This window comes from Tachysurus fulvidraco, chromosome 14 (genome assembly GCF_022655615.1).
Source record: "Tachysurus fulvidraco isolate hzauxx_2018 chromosome 14, HZAU_PFXX_2.0, whole genome shotgun sequence".
In the NCBI taxonomy this organism is placed as follows: domain Eukaryota; kingdom Metazoa; phylum Chordata; class Actinopteri; order Siluriformes; family Bagridae; genus Tachysurus; species Tachysurus fulvidraco.
Window position 1 is genome coordinate 24,848,343 of NC_062531.1, and position 18,982 is coordinate 24,867,324.

Genomic DNA, 18,982 nt, shown 5'->3' on the forward strand with positions numbered 1-18,982 from the left:
ATTAGATTAGATTTTTTCAACTTTATTGTCATTGTGCAAGGTACATGTATATACAGAGCCAGTGAAATGCAGTTAGCATCTAACCAGAAGTGCATAGATGGCTTATTTACAAGTGGCGGTGTAATAAATAAGGGTATGAGGTTATACAGAATGATCCCTTTGCACAATATCCTTATTGGATGAAGCAAATATCAGAGTTTTAGTTTAGTCTTTTTTCTTTTCTTTTTTTTTTGTCTGGTTTGAATATCTTCTTTACACTAAGATGTTTAGAAATGTTACACAAATGAGAGCTTGCGCAGTGGAACGATTAAACTTCATCCCAAAACCGGCTTGTGTTCGGACGAGACTCGCGTCACACCTTTTGGCCGCAAAAGTTTGTTTGATTAATAGTGAATTCGATAGCAAGTGAATTTTAACTGAATTATATAACATCAAACGGACCAAATTTCATTACTGGATTTTACTTTAAATAAATAAAATCACTGTATCGATGATAAATTTTACAACATTACATATGTCCGTGTTAGTTTTATGTAAATTCACCCTACAAGCTGTGTATGTGTTTATAATCTTTACACAATAGGTGTGGATTTGATGCTATGTGTAAGAACAGAGATACGTTTTGTCCCCAGGTTATATACCATTGAATAAATCCTAAATTCAGGGTTTTTGAGTGAACTGTTCCACTGGGCTGCTCGGCTCACTGTTCCCATGGAGGTTTTTATGGTCTTTGTGTCCATGTGGGTTTCCTCTGCGTTTTCCGGGTTTCTTTTACGTTCCAGAAATCATGTCAGGCAGCTGATAGGCTGTGCATGAGAGGACGAATTTGTGTGAATTTTCTATTGCCGTTCATCTATTGCCGTCTCTCGCGCAGTTTTCCCGGCTACTCCATTCGCACAGTCACCCTGACCAGCGATTACAGAGAAATAATGAATGGATGGATTGATGGATGAATGAAGGATGGAATGAAATGGATGGATAAATGGATTGATAAATGAATGAATGAATGGATGGATGAATGAATGCATGGATAGATTAATTGGTTAATGAAGGAAGGAATGAAATGGATGAATGAGTGAATAAATGGATGGATAAATAAAATGAATTAATAAATAAATAGATGAATGAATGAATAAAAAATGAATGGATGATGAATGCATAAATGGATGAATGTATGAATAAAAAATGAATGGATGGATGAATTAATGAATAAATGGATGAATATAAATGGATGGATGGATGAATGAATGAATGTATAAATAAAAAAAATGAATGAATGATCCTAATCGGCTGATAAACAGATCTCACTCCTATTAGTGACTTGTTTTTCCAGTAAAGGTAAAAACACTATACATTGGCTGTAATGTACTGCCCCCTTAATAACGTTTAACGTAAGCGTTAGGAAGCTGCTGTTCCCCAGGACACTTCCCTAGTGCACTTGAGTTACGGAGCCATTTTGGGATCCTGCAGCTGTCAACGACGCCGCCCTCGCGCGCAGCTTTGATTTGATTGGCTGCCCTCCACGTCACTCATTGTCCTTGTGTTTCTCATTGGACGAGAGCCTTCCTACAGCATTTTGTGAACCCTCTGTAACTATAATAAACTCAATGCCGGCCTTCTTTTCTTCTCTCCTCCATTTCCAAGGCCACACCGTTCCGACCGGACGAGACAAAAGAGTCCCAATCCAGCTTCATTATAACTCATATATACTGTATATATTCTTATCATTATTAATTTGAAATGGCAAACCCTAGAGTTTTCTTTGACATCACCGCTAATGGATGTCCTCTCGGCAGAGTGATTATGGAGGTAGGATATATTTATATATATTAATGTTTATTATTCTTCTGCCTTATGAAATGATCTTAGAATTAAATGGACTTTAGGTGGTGGAAGTGGCTGCAGTTTTCCATTGGGGTGTTTGCTCCAGTGTTCTCGCGCTCATGCTCTGTTATTTTATGATGTTATATATATATATATATATATATATATATATATATATATATATATATAGATATATATATATATATATATATATTTTTTTTTTTTTGATATTTTATGATGTTATATATATATTTGTTTGTTATTATATGATGTCGTCGCGCTCATGCTTTATTATATTATGCTCATTCTTTCACTACATTCATTATTTATAGTTAAAGTTGAACACTGGGGTAAAGAATTAATAATAAACGGTGAGGGTGAGAGAGAGAGAGGGAGAGGGAGAGAAAGAGTCAGAGAGAGAGAGACATGCTGCTCAGTGCACCAACATTTTGCCATATAAACCTTCCCTAATATGACGTTATTTGTCTTGAAACGGAAGTCTGTCTTTCGGGATGAATTTAACACAATAATAGTGAATAATCAATGCAAAAATCTCTATGCATGGTGTGATCATCTAACTCGTGTGTTCTGCAGGCCATGTTGATTTTACCTAACAATACGTCGTAAAATCAGATGCATCTTTTTTATTTCAGACGATATTTAATGTATTAATTAATGTTAATTAACACTGATTATAATAATAATGTAGCAGCTCCTACATCCTGCACGTCGGGATGAGATGAAAGTATATGATGATGATGATGATGATGATGATGACGATGCAGACTGTTCAGCACTTTATCAACTATATGAACATCAACGTATTCGTGTAACAGTGTAAAGCCGACTCGAGGTCAATTAACCAATTAACCAATGAATGAATGAATGAAGGAATGAATGAATGATTTAGACCTCAGTGGAACTTGATCACAGTTACAGTTTAGACAGACTGTTCATCCATCAGGTTAAATACTTTGTGCTATGCGGCATACTAAAAACCTAATTCTAAAATCACACACCTTTTCTTTTATTCTCTGATTTATACCGATTTATTAATAGATTTTTATCATTTATTAAAATGTCTTTTACAAAACGACGTGTCTTTTTACCCGTTTATTCTCCGTGAAGCTGTACATGAATGAATTTTTGTACATGAATGTTCTGGAAAGTTGTATAGTGAGGAAGAGGAGGAGGGAGGGGGCTGATAGGCAAGAGGTTGCGGGGGCGCGCGCGGGCGCGTTCACGAGGCGCTGCGGAGATTTCTCACCCAGGACACCGCCTTTCTTAAACAAAAATGAATTATTAGTGCAGAGGGATGTTCACTACACCACTTGGGTATTTATTGCTGGGAAACGTTTTCGCTGAATGTACAAAACGTGACACTGTGGTTTAAAAATAACACACACACACACACACACACACACACCTTCTCATGTACATAAATATATGTATATGCTGAATCTTGGCACGTAAGCTAATATTATTATTATTATTATTATTATTATTATTATTATATACAGGGATGTGTGCGTATGCGCGTGCGTGTGCATGTGCTTCAACGTAGCCGTGGTGCGCGTTCTCGTCTGATTGCATACCTCATAGCTGCAGCGCTTTCAGGCGCGTTCACGCTCACATTGCACCAGCAACCGTTATAAGTCGATCACGTGATCTGGTGATAATCACACATGCATGCAGCCCAGGATGTGCATTGCTGGTGCAATCGTGCTGCTGTGTCTGAAGCCACACCCTGTCCATTGCATGTGCACTATTCTGGGAGCAGCTAGTGGAGGAGGCTCACAGCCCTATTTGTAGAAAGCAGTTCTGGGCACGTGGTGTGATGTATATTATTTTAAACAGTCTTCAAGTATGAAATGTGTGCGTGTGTATTTTAACACTTGTGTTTATTTTAACAGCTTAGAGCTGACGTTGTCCCCAGGACAGCAGGTACGAGTAACACCACCCCCCCTCCTCCCTGCATACCAATAACCAATTACAATATTTAAAACCTAAGAAACTATAAGCGATACATTTTGTGTTTGCAGAGAACTTCAGGCAGCTGTGCACAGGGCAGCCTGGCTTTGGCTACAAAGGCTCTACCTTCCACCGTGTCATCCCTAACTTCATGTGCCAGGTACGGACGGTTCTTTTCCCTACAGGGCCCTTTGGCAGAACCGTACCTTTACTCCTCTAGCACAGAATATAGTTATAACTGTGCCTCCAGGGAAAGCTGTGCTCACTGTACATGCACAATTCTGATCCTGATCTATCTTGCCTTTATCCTGAATATCAATTTATCCTTTATACAACTTTCCTCGAATCAGTTCCTGAAATATCAAATAAATCCCCCTCATCCATCCCCTGACATCAGACTTAGGACCGCATACGAAGTGTCTCAGGGCAGACGTTCGTCTCCATACAACGTTTGAAACTGTTTAACTATAGCTTCTCCAGTTTGCTTTGTAGAAAGTTCCAGTTTCTACAGCATCGTTAAGACGTATTATTTTCAGTCTGAACAAATTAACACCGAACGTTTGCAGGGTGGCGATTTCACAAACCACAACGGAACCGGTGGGAAGTCCATCTACGGTCACAAATTTGAGGATGAGAACTTCACTCTGAAGCACACAGGGGCTGGCTGCCTGTCCATGGCCAACGCCGGACCCAACACTAATGGCTCGCAGTTCTTCATCTGCACAGCACTCACCAGCTGGTCAGTTGTCTAAATATTATCCTATAATTTCAGCCACGATGGTCAAAATGAAACTAGATGGCACTGCTGGTGTATTAGAGTTCAGTCAAAACGATTTGAAGCTATAACTTAAATCTGCTTCCACTGCGTCTCCTCAGGCTGGATGGGAAGCACGTGGTCTTCGGCCAGGTCGTGGAGGGCATGGACGTCATCAAGAAGGTGGAGAGCTATGGCAGCAACAGCGGCAAAACCAGCACCGAAATAGCCATCGCAGACTGCGGCCAGCTCTAGACGCTTCGTGGCTCCTGGCTTGCGATGTTTCCTGTACACCTTGATCTCTTAGTCCCCTTGAAACACTACTAAAATCATGACATTCCTGTCCTGCTTCGACACCTCCTGCTAGTCCGCGTCCATTATGCTGTCCACTGTTTTGACTTTTTTTTTTTTTTTGTAATTATTATTTTGATCGGTTCTCATTTTCATTTGCAAATAGAAGCCCACGGGCTGTGAGAATTGTGTGTCAAAATCTGAAAATAAAAAAGGGGAACAACGAGCTTGAGACATTTCTCACTTCTTGCTCTTGTGTGCTAAAATGGGTGGTTTGATCCTAGCTAATAAATTTCCTAGACTAGCTAGGAACTTTCTCAGCTAGCTGATAAAATTCCATTTCAGTACTTTAGGACACATTAGCACGATGGTTGTTAAGCCGTGGAAAAATTTGGCTAAATTTTAAGTTTAGCTATCAATGCCAGTCAAGACGTGGGGTACTAGCATTTTTGGGTTTGGGTCGTCCCGTCCCCCTGCAGTGGAGCTTCAAAGTTGAACAATTATTCAGTTTTCCTGAAAAGCGCTGACTGATATCAAGCACCCCCTGATCAATCAGGTTGAAGAAGAAAAAAACATGGACAAAGTGCTGCGTTTACAAGGAAATCAACACCATGCTGAAGGAAATATTTATTTACCAGAACATTACAACTTAATTAAGTAGCACTGAGGATAGAGGATCGACAAAGTGAGCTAGCTTTAGTTATTTAGCTGATGGTAGCTCCGACTGGTGTGTCTAAACGGCTGTAATCACTAGTTGGTTGTTTTAGGACATGGCATGATGTGAAGTCATCTATAAACATCACGTCATCATGTAGCTCGAACAATAAAATAGGACTGGGCAAATGGAATCACGTGTATTGGTATAAAAGTAAAAACCCACCTCAGGCTCAGGGCCATTGTTTTAAATGGGTTAAATGACTTTGTTTTGTTTTGTGTTTAAATAAAGTTTTATCTTAATTTATAAGATAGAGAAAGTGATTGGCTGATGATGGAACAACTTCATACCTGCTTTAACTTGAACAATCAAAAGAGTGAACTTATGCAGATGTAAAATATAAACAAATATAAATTCTATTCGCAGGCAAAATGTTGTAGAAAAAGAATAAAATGCTTTAGCACGTTTGCCTCACATCTCCAGGGTTGGGGTTTGATTCCAGTATCCACATTGTTTGTGCGTGTGCGTGCATTTGTGTGTGTGTGTGTGTGTGTGTGTGTGTGTGTGTGTGTGTGTGTGTGTGTGTGTGTGTGTGTGTGTGTGTGTGTGTGTGTGGAGTTTGCATGTTCTCTCAGTGCTTCAGGTGTTTCCTCCAGGTTCTCCGCTTTCTAAATATATGCACTGTAGGCTGACTGTCAATGTTGGAGTCTCCTGGGAAAAACAGCACAGAAAATGTTACTAGTGTGCATTACTATATGCCTTCCTGAATCCTGTAACTTGCACAAGCACTAGTTAGTATGATGTGGTGGAGTAGAACAGGTGTGTCTGGCTTTTTTCCATGCAGCACTGAATAAAATCCAAGCTCAAGTTTCTGCCCAGACTAAATCAGCCCGGATAATTATAACAGTCCAAGATCGTCTAATGCATCCGGACAGCTGGGAAGCCTGAGGAGTAACCTGAGTTCTGGGGTGAACACTGTGTGCCAGTTTAGTTACTCAGACTGCTGTAAGAAGAGCTGAATCCGTGTAATCAGAGATTGGGAGGAGACTCATAAAAGTTCTGGGCTTAAAAAACATAGCAAGATTTATTATCTGTATCTCTGCAATGCAGCTGCTTTTGCAAGAACGCTGAAAAGTGGTTTGTGGTTTTTGCTGCATGTGTTTAAAATTAGGGTGTATCCTCTATCTCCTCTTCCTCTGGTGGATCGAGTGCGTTTCTGCATTGCTGTCACTAGGTGGCGACAAAAATAAAAAAAACACGATCACAACGATCACTAAGACTTAGACTAAGAATAACTGAAAGTCATTTAAACATAATGTTAGAAATATAAAAGTAATTTAAAAGACTTGAGTGTTTGGATTTCAACAAAAAAGCCTTTATTTGAAATGATATTTCACTCTAAAACAAGTGCTCGAATCAAATGACTCAATTCTTCGCTAAATTATTATCATCATCATTATTATTATTATTTTTTACAATTCATAGCTAATAAAGCAAGAATACAGAGAAAAGAGTGTGTAAGTGCTGTAAATATCCATTAGAGAATAAACTAGCACATCCTACATTCAGAATAGATATAACTACAGCTAATTATAGATATTAAATCATAATAATCGTGTACAACAGATTAAAAACAGCAAGCAAACATGATTTCACATACGAAAGGATTAAATTAATGGTTTAATTAAATGTAGGCTCCATCGGCGGAGTCTGTCCCGAGCTTGTTCATTTTTCTGGACATCTGTCTGAATGTGTAAATGAAAATGTTCTCTCATAACCATTTGTTTAATAACACAAAATTGGTGCACGTGGATTTTATAAATCCTATAAAAAGAAAACTAATAGTAATACTAATTCGCTTAAAATAATAGTTCGGCGATGCAAATAAATCAAGACGTTTTGTTTTGTACTGGAGGCTAAGTTTAGCTAACACCTTATACGTTTAGTTAGCATTGTGCAAACTGCGTGCCTGTGTAACTATTTTCCTATAATTCCATGTCCTGGGGTGTTTTATTCCTCATATATATAAATATATATATAAATTATATATATTAAATGTTACAAAACAACACGTATTTTTCTTATCCATTTATATTTACATTTAATGCTCACTAAAATTTGCAAAGGAGATATTCCTGCGTAACGTAAAACTCGCAGAGACTCCTTCCATAAATTTGAAATAAATGTCACATTACAGAAAGCTTCAGCATATTAAAGATTACACACATTTTTTCCCCTAAATAACAAGTTATGGTTTGTTTTGAAATCCATTTTAATGCTAACGTATTGATACGAGCACGTTAATATAAACCTGTGACCTTCTGACCAATCAGAATCAAGAATCCAGTAACACCTTTCATTCATGAGTCAGGTTTAATTAACGTTCAATTCCTACTGAGATTCATTCAGACTGTTCTGGAAGAGAGCGATTCTCCTAAACGATGAAGCTTCGACTGTTTTTCGAAATCCGCAAAAACTTTTTCACCCCATGTTTAAAAGTTTAACTCAACAGACGAGTGTCTGAGGCAAAAGCGGTGATTTAGACACGCAATTTGCACAATGCTAATAAGATAAATCTGAGTAAAACATTTTGACTATACATGTCTTAGCCTAACAGATTACATTCAAACTTTACACATTCATGTGCCAGAGCACAAAAATATAAAATAATAAAACAAATAAAAACATGCCTTCAGTCATAGACTGTTGTGTCTGAAACGGAAAAGCAGGTGTTTTGTTTTCATAGCGAAACCTGTTGCGTTTGTTTGATCAGATCTGCTAATTCAAGCAAAACAAGTTTTAGCTATGAAGAAGCTAAGCTAATGAAAAATATATGAAGGTATACAGATAGAAATAATAACCCCATTCATTATATCAGTAAATATCTGAAATATAAATACAGATGTTTAACAGTTAATAGTTTCTTCGAATCAGATCTTTTGTTAAAACGTATTTATAACATACAGTTAATTGAGTATGTTAGCCTGCGACACAGAAGCCTGAGGTATCAGCTTGCTAACTCCATAATAATAAGTGCTGGGAATATTCACGTGGAATGGGAAAACAATAATATTTTTTTGTGGGAAATTAAATAATAAATAATAATTTGTTGAACCAAACTGTCCACACTTATGTTGATGTTTGGTCACCAGACTGATCGGTGTGATGCACAGGATTGTGGGATGTCTTTCTTGGCCAGTAAAGATTGACAATGCTTTCAAAAATAATTGGCCATGTGTTCATCATGCTGTCTTTTCTTATCTTTTTTTCTTTTTCTAAACAAACATGAGATTCGGACACAGGCCGCCGCCGGGCTCTGCCTGAGAAGCCGTTAGTGTTTTAGGTTTCAGACACACCCTAATGCGGGTTGCCTCCTTCCTTTTCTTGAACACGACACTGTCCTTGTCCCTTGAGGCTACCAGGCATCCGAAGACAGTTCAAACCCGCCGTGCAGGGGCATCGCTCCAACAATCTGCGGGTTTTAGACTTTGGCCGCGCTCCTAAAAGGCACATCTCGCCTTCCTGAAGAACCTTCTGGCACCGTCTTCCACCGTTGTATTGAACGCAGCACCAGCCCTCTCCACAGTCACCGGAGCGCAAACAGTTTCTCCTCCTCTTCTGTCCTGTGTGTACAAATGAGTCACGTTTTTAATGATTATGAATCGTTTTATAATTATAATAATAATAATAACAACAATAATCATGATAATAATCATGATTATATATAATCATCATTATTATTATTTATTATTATTAATTATTATAAAACGGATAACATCTCAAATTAAGACTAGTGGAAGCTGACAGCTGACGGTGGCTTAGTGGTTAGCACGTTCGCCTCACACCTCCAGGGTTGGAGGTTCGATTCCCGCCTTTCCTCCGGGTACTCCGGTTTCCTCCCCCGGTCCAAAGACATGCATGGTAGTGTGTGAGTGTATGAGAGTGTATGTGTGCCCTGCGATTAGTTGCCACTACGTCCAGGGTGTATCCTGCCTCGATGCCCGATGACGCCTGAGATAGGCACAGGCTCCCCGTGACCCGAGAATGGATGAATTAACATAAAAATAATCACTCGACCCTGTTTTTTTTAACCAATATATGGATTCTTCAATCATACTCTTTAGTCATTGCATTTCGATTCCGGCAGGGAAAAGGACCTAAAATATAGTAAACCGCTTCTTTAATGTGACTGTTATTATAAGATATAAGCTACTAAATCTCTTCTATCTCCAGTGATTTCTGCTTGGAACTTAGGGTGGCGGACCAAACAAGCGTACCGAGACCTCCTTGGAGAGGTGGTCTCGATACGCTTCCAAACGAACTCTGGTACGGTTCGTTTGTGGTGAGAACACGGTCCGAGATCGAATAGACCTGACTGCAAAAAGTATTGCACATTTTGGACTAAACCAGCTGCCGTAGTGGGTCGTGGGCAATATTTTTGGAAGATAAGCATGTCACAGTTTCGCAACAGTAAAGCTCGCCGCCTCCTGAAGTGTCTCGCGATGCGTCTTCGCCTTTTGCGGTGCATTAAAATGATGCATTAAAGCCGCATCCGCGCTTTGTTCTGAAAATGAAGACTTTGCATAGAATGCTGTATACGAGCGATGTAGTAGATTACAACCACGAACATAATCGCAGCGCGCGGTCGTCTCTCCATGGTGTACTGTATGCTGTATTTTCCTCTTTTTGTTTACTTCCGGAGTTTCGTTGAAATTTCCCGCACGTTTATTCTGACCGATCGAGAAGCAGTTTAGGAAATACGCTCAAAGACATGTGGCCAATGAGTGATGTGGATGTTATCACATGACTGCATTTTGGTTCGTTTCAACGGGAACAGAACGATCGGTGTGGTGTGAAAAGGAACCAAAACTGCTGAAAAACTACAATGTATCATTTATTTGCTTTTGGTCCGGACCAAATGAACCGGACTATAGGTGTGAAAGCACCCTTAAGTGGCTATTACAGTCAAAAACCTCAAATCCGAGTGATGACCTAAATAAGCAGTGAGATGGTTACAACAGAGAGTTTTTACCGTTTTCAGTGACTGTATCATCCAGCGACGGCTTCTTTCTCTGACGACGTCTCTTCTTCGAACTCTGGCATCCGTTTTCCTGGAGCGTGGGAAGAGATTAGGGAATCCGATCAGTGTAAATTCGCACTCTTTAGACTTCAGAGATATTAAAAAAAAAGCAGTCATGAGTCAGGAAGCGGTGTGTGATGTCATCTAGTTACTAACCTGCTGATTAGTACATTCAGGGCTTTTCTGTCGTCGCCTCACGTTATTATGGACGCTCACGTTTACTGTGAAGATCTCCGACGGTATCGCTGTCTGTCCAAAGTCAAAGAACATCGGTAGTATAATAATAATAATAATAATAATAATAATAATAATAATAATAATAATAATAATAATTCACATTTAACGTTTAAATCTTTTAAAGAGCTTCATGAGACAACAGAGAGGTACGAATAAAATGAATGAAGATTGAAAATAAATTCTGCGTCGTTTTTGAGAAGTTCTGGTTAATTTTTGTAAATGTGGCTCATTCGAGTTTGTTACACCTTATTTAGTGGGGGAATCAGAATCAGAAAAAACGACAACTTTGTTTTTTTGTGCACTAAAATCCACCTAATAATCAGAAATATCGCGTTGACTTTTTTTTATTATTATTATTTAGATCGTTATAATCTGTGAAATCTCTCTCTGGCGGTTTGGTGGTTTATTGTATACACTGTGTTTAGAATAACTGATCATTTGTTTGTCAATTGATCTTATATACGTTACAAATGTCATCGACGTCATTAAAAATGTGATATGTTTTAAATTTGTCGTATAATAAAGAAAGGAATTTTTGCGGCATATTTCTTTCCGTGTTTTTTTTTTCATATTTATTAAAAAAAAATTTTTTTTTGAACGGTGTGTTAATTACTCACTCTCTCTCACTCATTTTCTACCGCTTATCCGAGTGTGTTAATTATTGACGTGGAATCTGAGACGCGTGAGGATGAGGAGGATGAAGAAGATGAGGACGAGGTTGTTGTCTTACCGGTTCAGGGTCTGTGATTATCTCTCTGGAGGAGCGAATCTCGTTGGAGTCCAAGCAGAGAACCGTCGAGACGAGGCACAGAGAGAAGACAGCGAGCGTCCACATGGTGAGGAGAATAGCAGTGATCTAGTAGTAGTTCTGGGTTCTCTGGGTTGAGAAGAAAGGAAATAAAAACCTCTCAGTTGTGTCGAAGAAATTTGTGTCTCTTCAGCTTCAGACTGCACTGTGAACACATGTCAAAACAGGATGGTTTATATAACAGGCCTGACATTAGAGTGGTAATTAGGAGCAATTACTACCTGTAAGCTGGAGATGAAAAACTCTTCTACACTCTACACCTTCTGACAAAAGTGTGTCATCAAAACTATCGGAGTTCTTTGAACAAGCTCCGCACATTAACCGCATCAGTGGAGCCCGGATTTGAGCCGCTTTCCTGCTCCGGAACAGGTGATTTACCTGCGCCCTCGGTTTGAGCCTGCTTCTTCTCAGCCTTTTTAAGCTGCCGGCTAATTACCAGAAGATTAGACTTTACTGATCTACAAGGTCTGCTAATGTTTTTAAAAAAGGCTCGAACAGGCCACTGAATGGAGTTTTAAGGGGAGATGAAAAGCATTTCCGTTCTAGGCCGAGTTTCCTGATCAAACCCGCATTAAAGTGGGATTTCCAGCCCGCAGTAGCCTCAGGAGAGCTGTAATTATCCCTCCTGTTCAAACAGGATGGCCGAGAGAGAGAAAGAGACAAGGCATCAAAGACAGACGAGGCTTAACGGGAGCAGGAAGACGTGACCTTCCATTATTACTCTGATAAAAACAAACAAACAAAAAACGCAACAAAAACTATCATTTCTGCTTTGCACTGTTCTGCTGAAACGATCAACCATATGGAGGGTTTTATTCTCAAAGAGCTAACCGTGTGTGTGTGTGTGTGTGTGTGTGTGTGTGTGTGTGTGTGTGTGTGTGTGTGGAGATAAGATGAAATTGAGCACCAAGCAGGTGATGGATGGAAGAAGAAAGTGTTTAAAGCCTGAAGCTGTTAAAAAAAGGAACAATTAAAAAAACATCAGATAGCACATAACTGGACTGATTGTGTGTGTGTGTGTGTGTGTGTGTGTGTGTGTGTGTGTGTGTGTGTGTGTGTGTGTGTGTGTGAGAGCTAACAACAAAAAGGAAATGAAGTGTAGGTACATATGTCATATATACATATGCATAGTTCTCTCTTTCTCTCTCTCTCCCTCTTTCTCTCCCTCTTTCTCTCTCTCTCTCTCTCTCTCTCTCTCTCTCTCTCTCGCTCTCACACATGAGTGCTCACTTACTTATTAAGTGCAACACAAATGAACAAACAAACTTGAATCTGAATTGAAAATTAAATGAATTTTCCACTTCAGCATATGAATCTCACATACAGCAAACTACACTGGAGAAGCAGCTGTTTGGCGTGTGTGTTTGTGTGTGTGTGTGTGTGTGTGTGTGTTAGGCTGATTGTGATAGAAAAGATAACCGTGTCCAACAGAAGCCTTCGGGTCATTCACCTACCCAATAAAGACCAACAGACGCTGACAATTACTGTCGCTCTGACGCAGTGTATGTGTGTGTGTGTGTGTGTGTGTGTGTGTGTGTGTGTGTGTGTGTGTGTGTGTGTGTGTGTGAGATAATAAGGTCTAGGGATAATAAGGTATAGGGACTGTCTCTTAATGACGATCTCCACGTTAAGCTTCTTCATTGTGACGGAGAGCGGAAGCAGCTTCCGGGCGGCCGCCGTTCTCCAAGGAGTCCGGACCGGAGGGGGCGAAGGTTGCGTTTCTGTTGTGTCCTCAGGCTCCGCCTCTTCCTCCTGAGTGTCTGAAACGCTGCACTGGCGTCGAGGCTGTTGACGGCGTGGGAGTGTTGCAGGATCATCTTTCTTTAAGCTCTTGGAGCGTCTTGTCCTCCGTTTTTTCATCCTCGTTGGGGTAACAGGGTCATCGCTAGGTTCTGCATCAGCAGGAAGTTTGTCAATGTAAATGAACGTGTAATTCTCATTACGCTCCTCTCGGGTCATGGCGTTTGCCGCCTCAGCGTGGCCGACGCCCACTTCCCACTGAGCACGCTCTCTCTGAGTCCGAGGCTTCAGCAGCTGCATGTGTGTAAAAGACACTACGTTACACAGTGTGATAAAATCGACAGAGATTATGCAATAGAGCTGATAAAATATATTTATGACAAATGAACAGTTTTAGACACAAACACATACGTACATAAATATAAGGATGTAAAACAAAAGACCACCGCTTTCTCGATAAACAAGTTAATAGAATGACACTTTTTTCTGTTTAGATACGTCAACATTTCTAAAGATATACATTAACCCTTTGATACTAGACAGGATGCAACCTGTACATATATAGAAAAGGGAAAAAAAGATTATTTTATATATATATATATATAATATGGAGTATTACATTAAACATTAAATATGCCTAACAAAAATAGGTAAAAGAAGCTACTTTAAGAAATATAACCTGTGTAAAAACATTACATATAATAAAGTATAGATTTATAAATGTAGAAATGTAATACCTGCATATATACCGCAAAAATGCTGTATATTACATCATTATAATTATTTATTAATAAACAAAGTCAGATTGAATAAAAATGCATAGAATGTGCTGTAAGAAAATGTTTTTCAATTAAAAATCTAACTCTTTATATCTATGATAAAAAAATATGATTCCATAATTATAAAATTCTTTATCGAACTATAATAATAATAATAATAATGATGATGATGATGATGTTATTATTTGTGACTTTAAGGTAATTGATTAATTAATTAATTTCATAAATAATAACTGTTAAATCAAGAATAAGAATAAAAACCATGTTAACCTTCTGTCTCTCAGTGGGATTGGTGGTTTTGCGTAAAGTTTCTGCCTGCAGTTCCTCAAACTGACTCTCTCCTTTATACACCACGATCCTCTTCTCATGAATCCAAGCCCGCTCAGCCACACTGCCGAAAAACTGTACATGGTATTCCCGGTGACCTACAAGCACACAAACACACGTAAATACAGACCACAGCAGCACCTTGATAAGATCTGAAAGGCCACAAATACAAGACAGCGTCACTGATGCAGCACATCGCTATTACATATTAGCCTGTGGAGTTAACACAAGCTCCCTCTTGTGGTGGGAGAGGGAATTACAGGTCAGGACCTTGATGTGATTTGCCTATGAAAGTATTTACCTAGCACACAAGAAGCACCTGTGAAATGTAAAGAGCATGGGTATATTAAATTATTGTGTATGTAAAAACATCATTCAAAAATATAGAAATAAATTGAGCCGGAATTTAAATGAATACAAAAGTGTAAATACAATGTTATGCCAAAGGTACAACATGGAACAAACATTGAGGCGGCGTACAATTTTCTGCAGTAGTGTGATGTATCGGAGCGATTATTACCTCTGGTGTTAATGCGTATGTGAACCTTTAGCTGGGGGTCTGAGGAGACCATGCAGGGCCACCATGGGTACGTCCCTACTTTAGCCCACACCAGATCTCCGATCTCATACTCCACACACACCGAGGTCATGATTTTATCCACCTGTACACATCATCATCATCATCATCATCATTCACCTTCAGTGAATTCTCGTCTGTAGAACTCTAGTAAAACACATTTCCAAAAAAGAAAGGATCACAGGAACAACCACTGTGCCACCAAACGGATATTTGTAACACTGACATGGAAGTTACACTGACATGGAAGTTTTTGGAATTCCCAAAAATAAAAACTGTGAATGAAAGTGGATCCGTTCTTTAACATGAGAGCTGTGTTGGATGGGGAGGGTTAGTCTTCAGTACCTGTTTTATTCTGTTCAGGGTCACTGGGCTTGGAAATAATGATTGCTTTATATTATTGAATTTTTTTTTTTTTTTTTAGAAAATTTGACAAGAAGGTACAAAAATTACAACTATGTCAATTTACAATGTACAACTTTAAACATGTTTGATGGAATTTAAATTTGTTAAATGGACAACCTTTAAACAAAGACACACACACACACACACACGAGTCAGGACTTTCCTCAGAAACATCCTGTTTCTCTGTAAATCTTTGTGTACTATGCAGCAATTTTACCACTTCTATATTTATTACTGAAATACACCACAGATACTTTCTGCATTTTTCTTCGTATGTCGTTTGAGATTTCAGTGAAATTCAAAAGAAAATGTTCTGCTTCTAAACAAACACCTCTATTATTACACACGTTCTGCACTCTGTACTTTCTAACTGTTAGAACTGCCATAAATATACACATCAACCTATAACAGACAGCAGATTTTTCTAAATTAATCCTTTACGCGTCACTTACTCGGACCTCCTTGGGTTCTGTTTTAGGGCTGTTGAGACTCAGGGTCGGTTTCTGCTCTTGTATCACAACCTGGCCATCACTGATTTTCACTTCCTGTTCGGGGAAGGCACCGTGTCGACTATTTTTCTTTTTTCTTTTCTCCTTCTTGTGCTCGTTCCTCCTGGTCGACTCCTGGAACTCGTGCAGCAGGTCTCCGCACAGCGACGACTCGAACAGCTCGCGTCCATTCTGATACGTCTTTATGATCTTGATCTTGATTTCGGGGGAGTTCGACTTCTTCTGGGTGACGGGCTCTGAGGCTGCATCCTGAATGGAAGCATGAAGGGGAGGTGGAGTGGAAGGCAGGATGAGGGGAGGAGGGGGGTAAACCGGCTGCAGATGATGTGAGGACGAGGAAGATGGAGGCGGTGGTGGCGGAGGAGGAGGCGGCAGAGGAGGAGCAGGTGGGTGATGAGGTAAAAGTTGAGAATTGGGCTGGTGCTGCTGCGACTGATGGTGAGGATGAGGATGAGTATGGGGATGGTGATGAAGATGAGAGTGAGAAAGAGGAGGGGAAGAGATGTGAGATGCTGCTTTTTCCTGCACCACAGGTGACCTCAGCACTGTTCCCTCCCCTAAGATCAGCCCGTGGTCGGGGTGATAGTTGCGGATGGCACCATAGCCGTTAGCCGAGCCGTTAGGGAACTGCGAGTACAGCGCGAACTTGGCCTGCTGCTCGTAGGCACCAATTCCTGCCTGGTAACCGTTGGTGACAACCCCTAGGTCGTCCGGGGGATAGGAGAACCCCGGATCGAGGGGCGAATCGTAGGCGGAGGGGCCTCCCTCATCCCCGGGGTCGCTGATGGCATCGTATACGTCCTCCTGTCGGATGTTAGCTGAGTCAATGAGCTGAGGCGGTTGCTGGATTGTGTTTCCCATGATCCCTTGCATGAAAGAGAAGGAGAAATCCATTGTTCTGCTCCAGCATCCTTAGGTTTCCCTTTTTCTTACAGGGTCTAAGGGGAAAACAAACAAACAAACAAAAAAGAAATCATTAACACGTCACGGTAAGAGGATTCTGTTGAATTCTTCATTTCGATTGGTCAGAAAGTGTCGATTAATTTTCTCAGATTAATTAATTCTGAGAATAATCCATCTGCACCTTCCCATTAATCCATTTGCTCGAATACGTTCTCGTTTCTTTTGTAACACCTTGTGCAGATGCTTTCAAGCAGATTTAGAAACATGTAACCATTGATATGTTTTCTGTAAGATATTTATTTAGCATTTTACCTTATAGCATTTTATCATAAATTCAAAAAGAGAAAAGAGAAGTTGGTGATGAAACATGATACCCGGAACTTGTTTCATGGACATTCCAACACATTAAAAGTAAATTTAAATAAAAGATGATGTTCTGTTGGTATAACAGGAGCAAACCTCTTCTTGACATGCCATCATTGGAAGATAATCAAATTTCCATTATCATGTTGTTGATTATTTCCCTGTTGCTGTTTTGCATTCAAATGCTAGTGATTAGAAGTTCCCTGCTCTGCCAAGTGTCTCATCCAAGAGATATAGTTCACTCTCTTGGACAAAACATTAGTACCCGACAATTGATACATGGGTCACATGCCTCCATGTACAGATGTCACTTGACAGACTCGGAGATCATCTTTTGTGTTCTGCTTAGACATGACCTACAACACTGTCCCTCCTACAGTCCAGGATGACAATTGCGACAAATCTGTGTCTGACTTGTTAAACAAGCTAAATGGGGACAATGTGCCTGGCCTGTGAAACCCCCAAACCTTAATTTAATTAAACAAACAAAAAAATGTAATCTTTCATTACGTTTCTAAAGGATTGAGGCCGTGTGCAGGAGTCAAAAAGTATCCATTGTTTACACCCAGTCTCTCACTTTCATACTACATTACATTCATTCAAGAAGGAATCCATCCAACTATTTATTCCTGAGAGAACACGCATGAGATCCTGAGGTCAAGTAACTGCTACTTTTGTTAGTATATTTTTTTCTTTATACCAAAAACCTTCAAGAAGCCCAGAAGACCATTAGCCCGTCTTTTCAATAATGCATTTCTAAGGGTCCCTTTGATGCGACACTTCAGTTAGGGACATTACATATAGCCGTGGTTAAGCGTCCTTTCTTCAAAGAGTTCCTTGTGGGTTTCTTGTATTTTCTGAAATGGAAAGACTGCATGCATCTGTGCATAGTTTGCAAATGAGACGTCCTTGTTATGGAGACTTAAATACATAGTGTTGTCATACAGATTTCACCTGAACACAGCTGGTCCAATTCGTGCTAACTGAAGAATACAATAATAATTCTTATTTTAATATCGACAGCAGCGTGTGCGTTACAGTCTATACGACCTGAGAATGGAGGAAACCTGCTGGACAAACGTCCTGCTCTGACATTGTCTACAGCTATTGCTGCATTCAAAGCAATGCTTGATATGGGGAGTTCCTACTCTGCAATTTGCAATCACAAACAATAGCAATTCTTGAGCTTAAAATAAATAAATAAATCGTAATGGAATAGAAAAGCTGGTGCTTGTTTTGCAGCTGTACAAGCAAACTGGAGAGAGAGAGAGAGAGAATGCCCCTCCCACCCAGACAGCATGGCTACAGAAGGCTGTGGTATTTTTCTGTTGGAAATGAAAAGTTTTATTCAAGAACAAAATGTCTGTTTGTTTTTTTTATAAAGTTTATAAAGATTAAATTACATTAAATTCATCATTGTTACATTTGTTCATTAGAATGAATGGAAAATATTGATGTTGGGGGGGGTGCTTTAATGTCATGGGTTGCTTTGATCTAGTATAATTAGTGTGTGTGTGTGTGTGTGTGTGTGTGTGTGTGTGTGTGTGTGTGTGTGTGTGTGTGTGTGTTTATGTGCTGTGCAGTGTTTGCCTTCTCAGAGACGTACACTTTGCTGTTTTTCGCCCGTTCCCTCCAGGGCATAGGCTCCTCCTTCTCTTCAGTTGCAGGTACTGTGTGTGTGTGTGTGTGTGTGTGTGTGTGTGTGTGTGTGTGTGTGTGTGTGTGGCAACTTCACATAGATACTTCCCCTGTAGTGTTG

At 39.7% G+C, this 18,982-nt stretch overlaps 3 protein-coding genes across 4 annotated transcripts; 1 reads left to right on the forward strand and 2 right to left on the reverse strand.

Annotated features, from left to right (window-relative positions):
• The first annotated feature begins 1,609 nt into the window (after window positions 1-1,609).
• ppiaa (peptidylprolyl isomerase Aa (cyclophilin A)) lies at window positions 1,610-5,405 on the forward strand. The gene is made up of 5 exons (XM_027151616.2): window positions 1,610-1,809; window positions 3,738-3,768; window positions 3,867-3,955; window positions 4,362-4,534; window positions 4,672-5,405. The coding sequence occupies exons 1-5, from the start codon at window positions 1,741-1,743 to the stop codon at window positions 4,802-4,804; spliced, it is 495 nt and encodes a 164-aa protein (XP_027007417.1). The 5' UTR covers window positions 1,610-1,740; the 3' UTR covers window positions 4,805-5,405.
• A 2,869-nt stretch (window positions 5,406-8,274) lies between these two features.
• On the reverse strand, window positions 8,275-12,074 carry LOC113645488 (dickkopf-related protein 4-like). Of its 2 annotated transcripts, none has more exons than XM_027151299.2 (5): window positions 11,842-12,074; window positions 11,543-11,689; window positions 10,732-10,824; window positions 10,528-10,606; window positions 8,275-9,118 (listed from the first exon to the last, which is right to left on the reverse strand). In XM_027151299.2, the coding sequence occupies exons 2-5, from the start codon at window positions 11,645-11,647 to the stop codon at window positions 8,853-8,855; spliced, it is 543 nt and encodes a 180-aa protein (XP_027007100.1). In that variant the 5' UTR covers window positions 11,648-11,689; window positions 11,842-12,074; the 3' UTR covers window positions 8,275-8,852. The 2 variants fall into 2 exon arrangements, with proteins under 2 accessions (XP_027007100.1, XP_027006946.1); XM_027151145.2 differs by having other exon boundaries at window positions 11,543-11,765.
• Window positions 11,721-16,972, reverse strand: LOC125146327 (histone-lysine N-methyltransferase NSD3-like). The gene is made up of 6 exons (XM_047822883.1): window positions 15,901-16,972; window positions 14,987-15,128; window positions 14,410-14,564; window positions 13,224-13,654; window positions 11,937-12,048; window positions 11,721-11,765 (listed from the first exon to the last, which is right to left on the reverse strand). Exons 1-6 carry the CDS (start codon window positions 16,849-16,851, stop codon window positions 11,721-11,723), a joined length of 1,836 nt encoding a protein of 611 aa, XP_047678839.1. The 5' UTR covers window positions 16,852-16,972.
• Window positions 16,973-18,982: the final 2,010 nt, after the last annotated feature.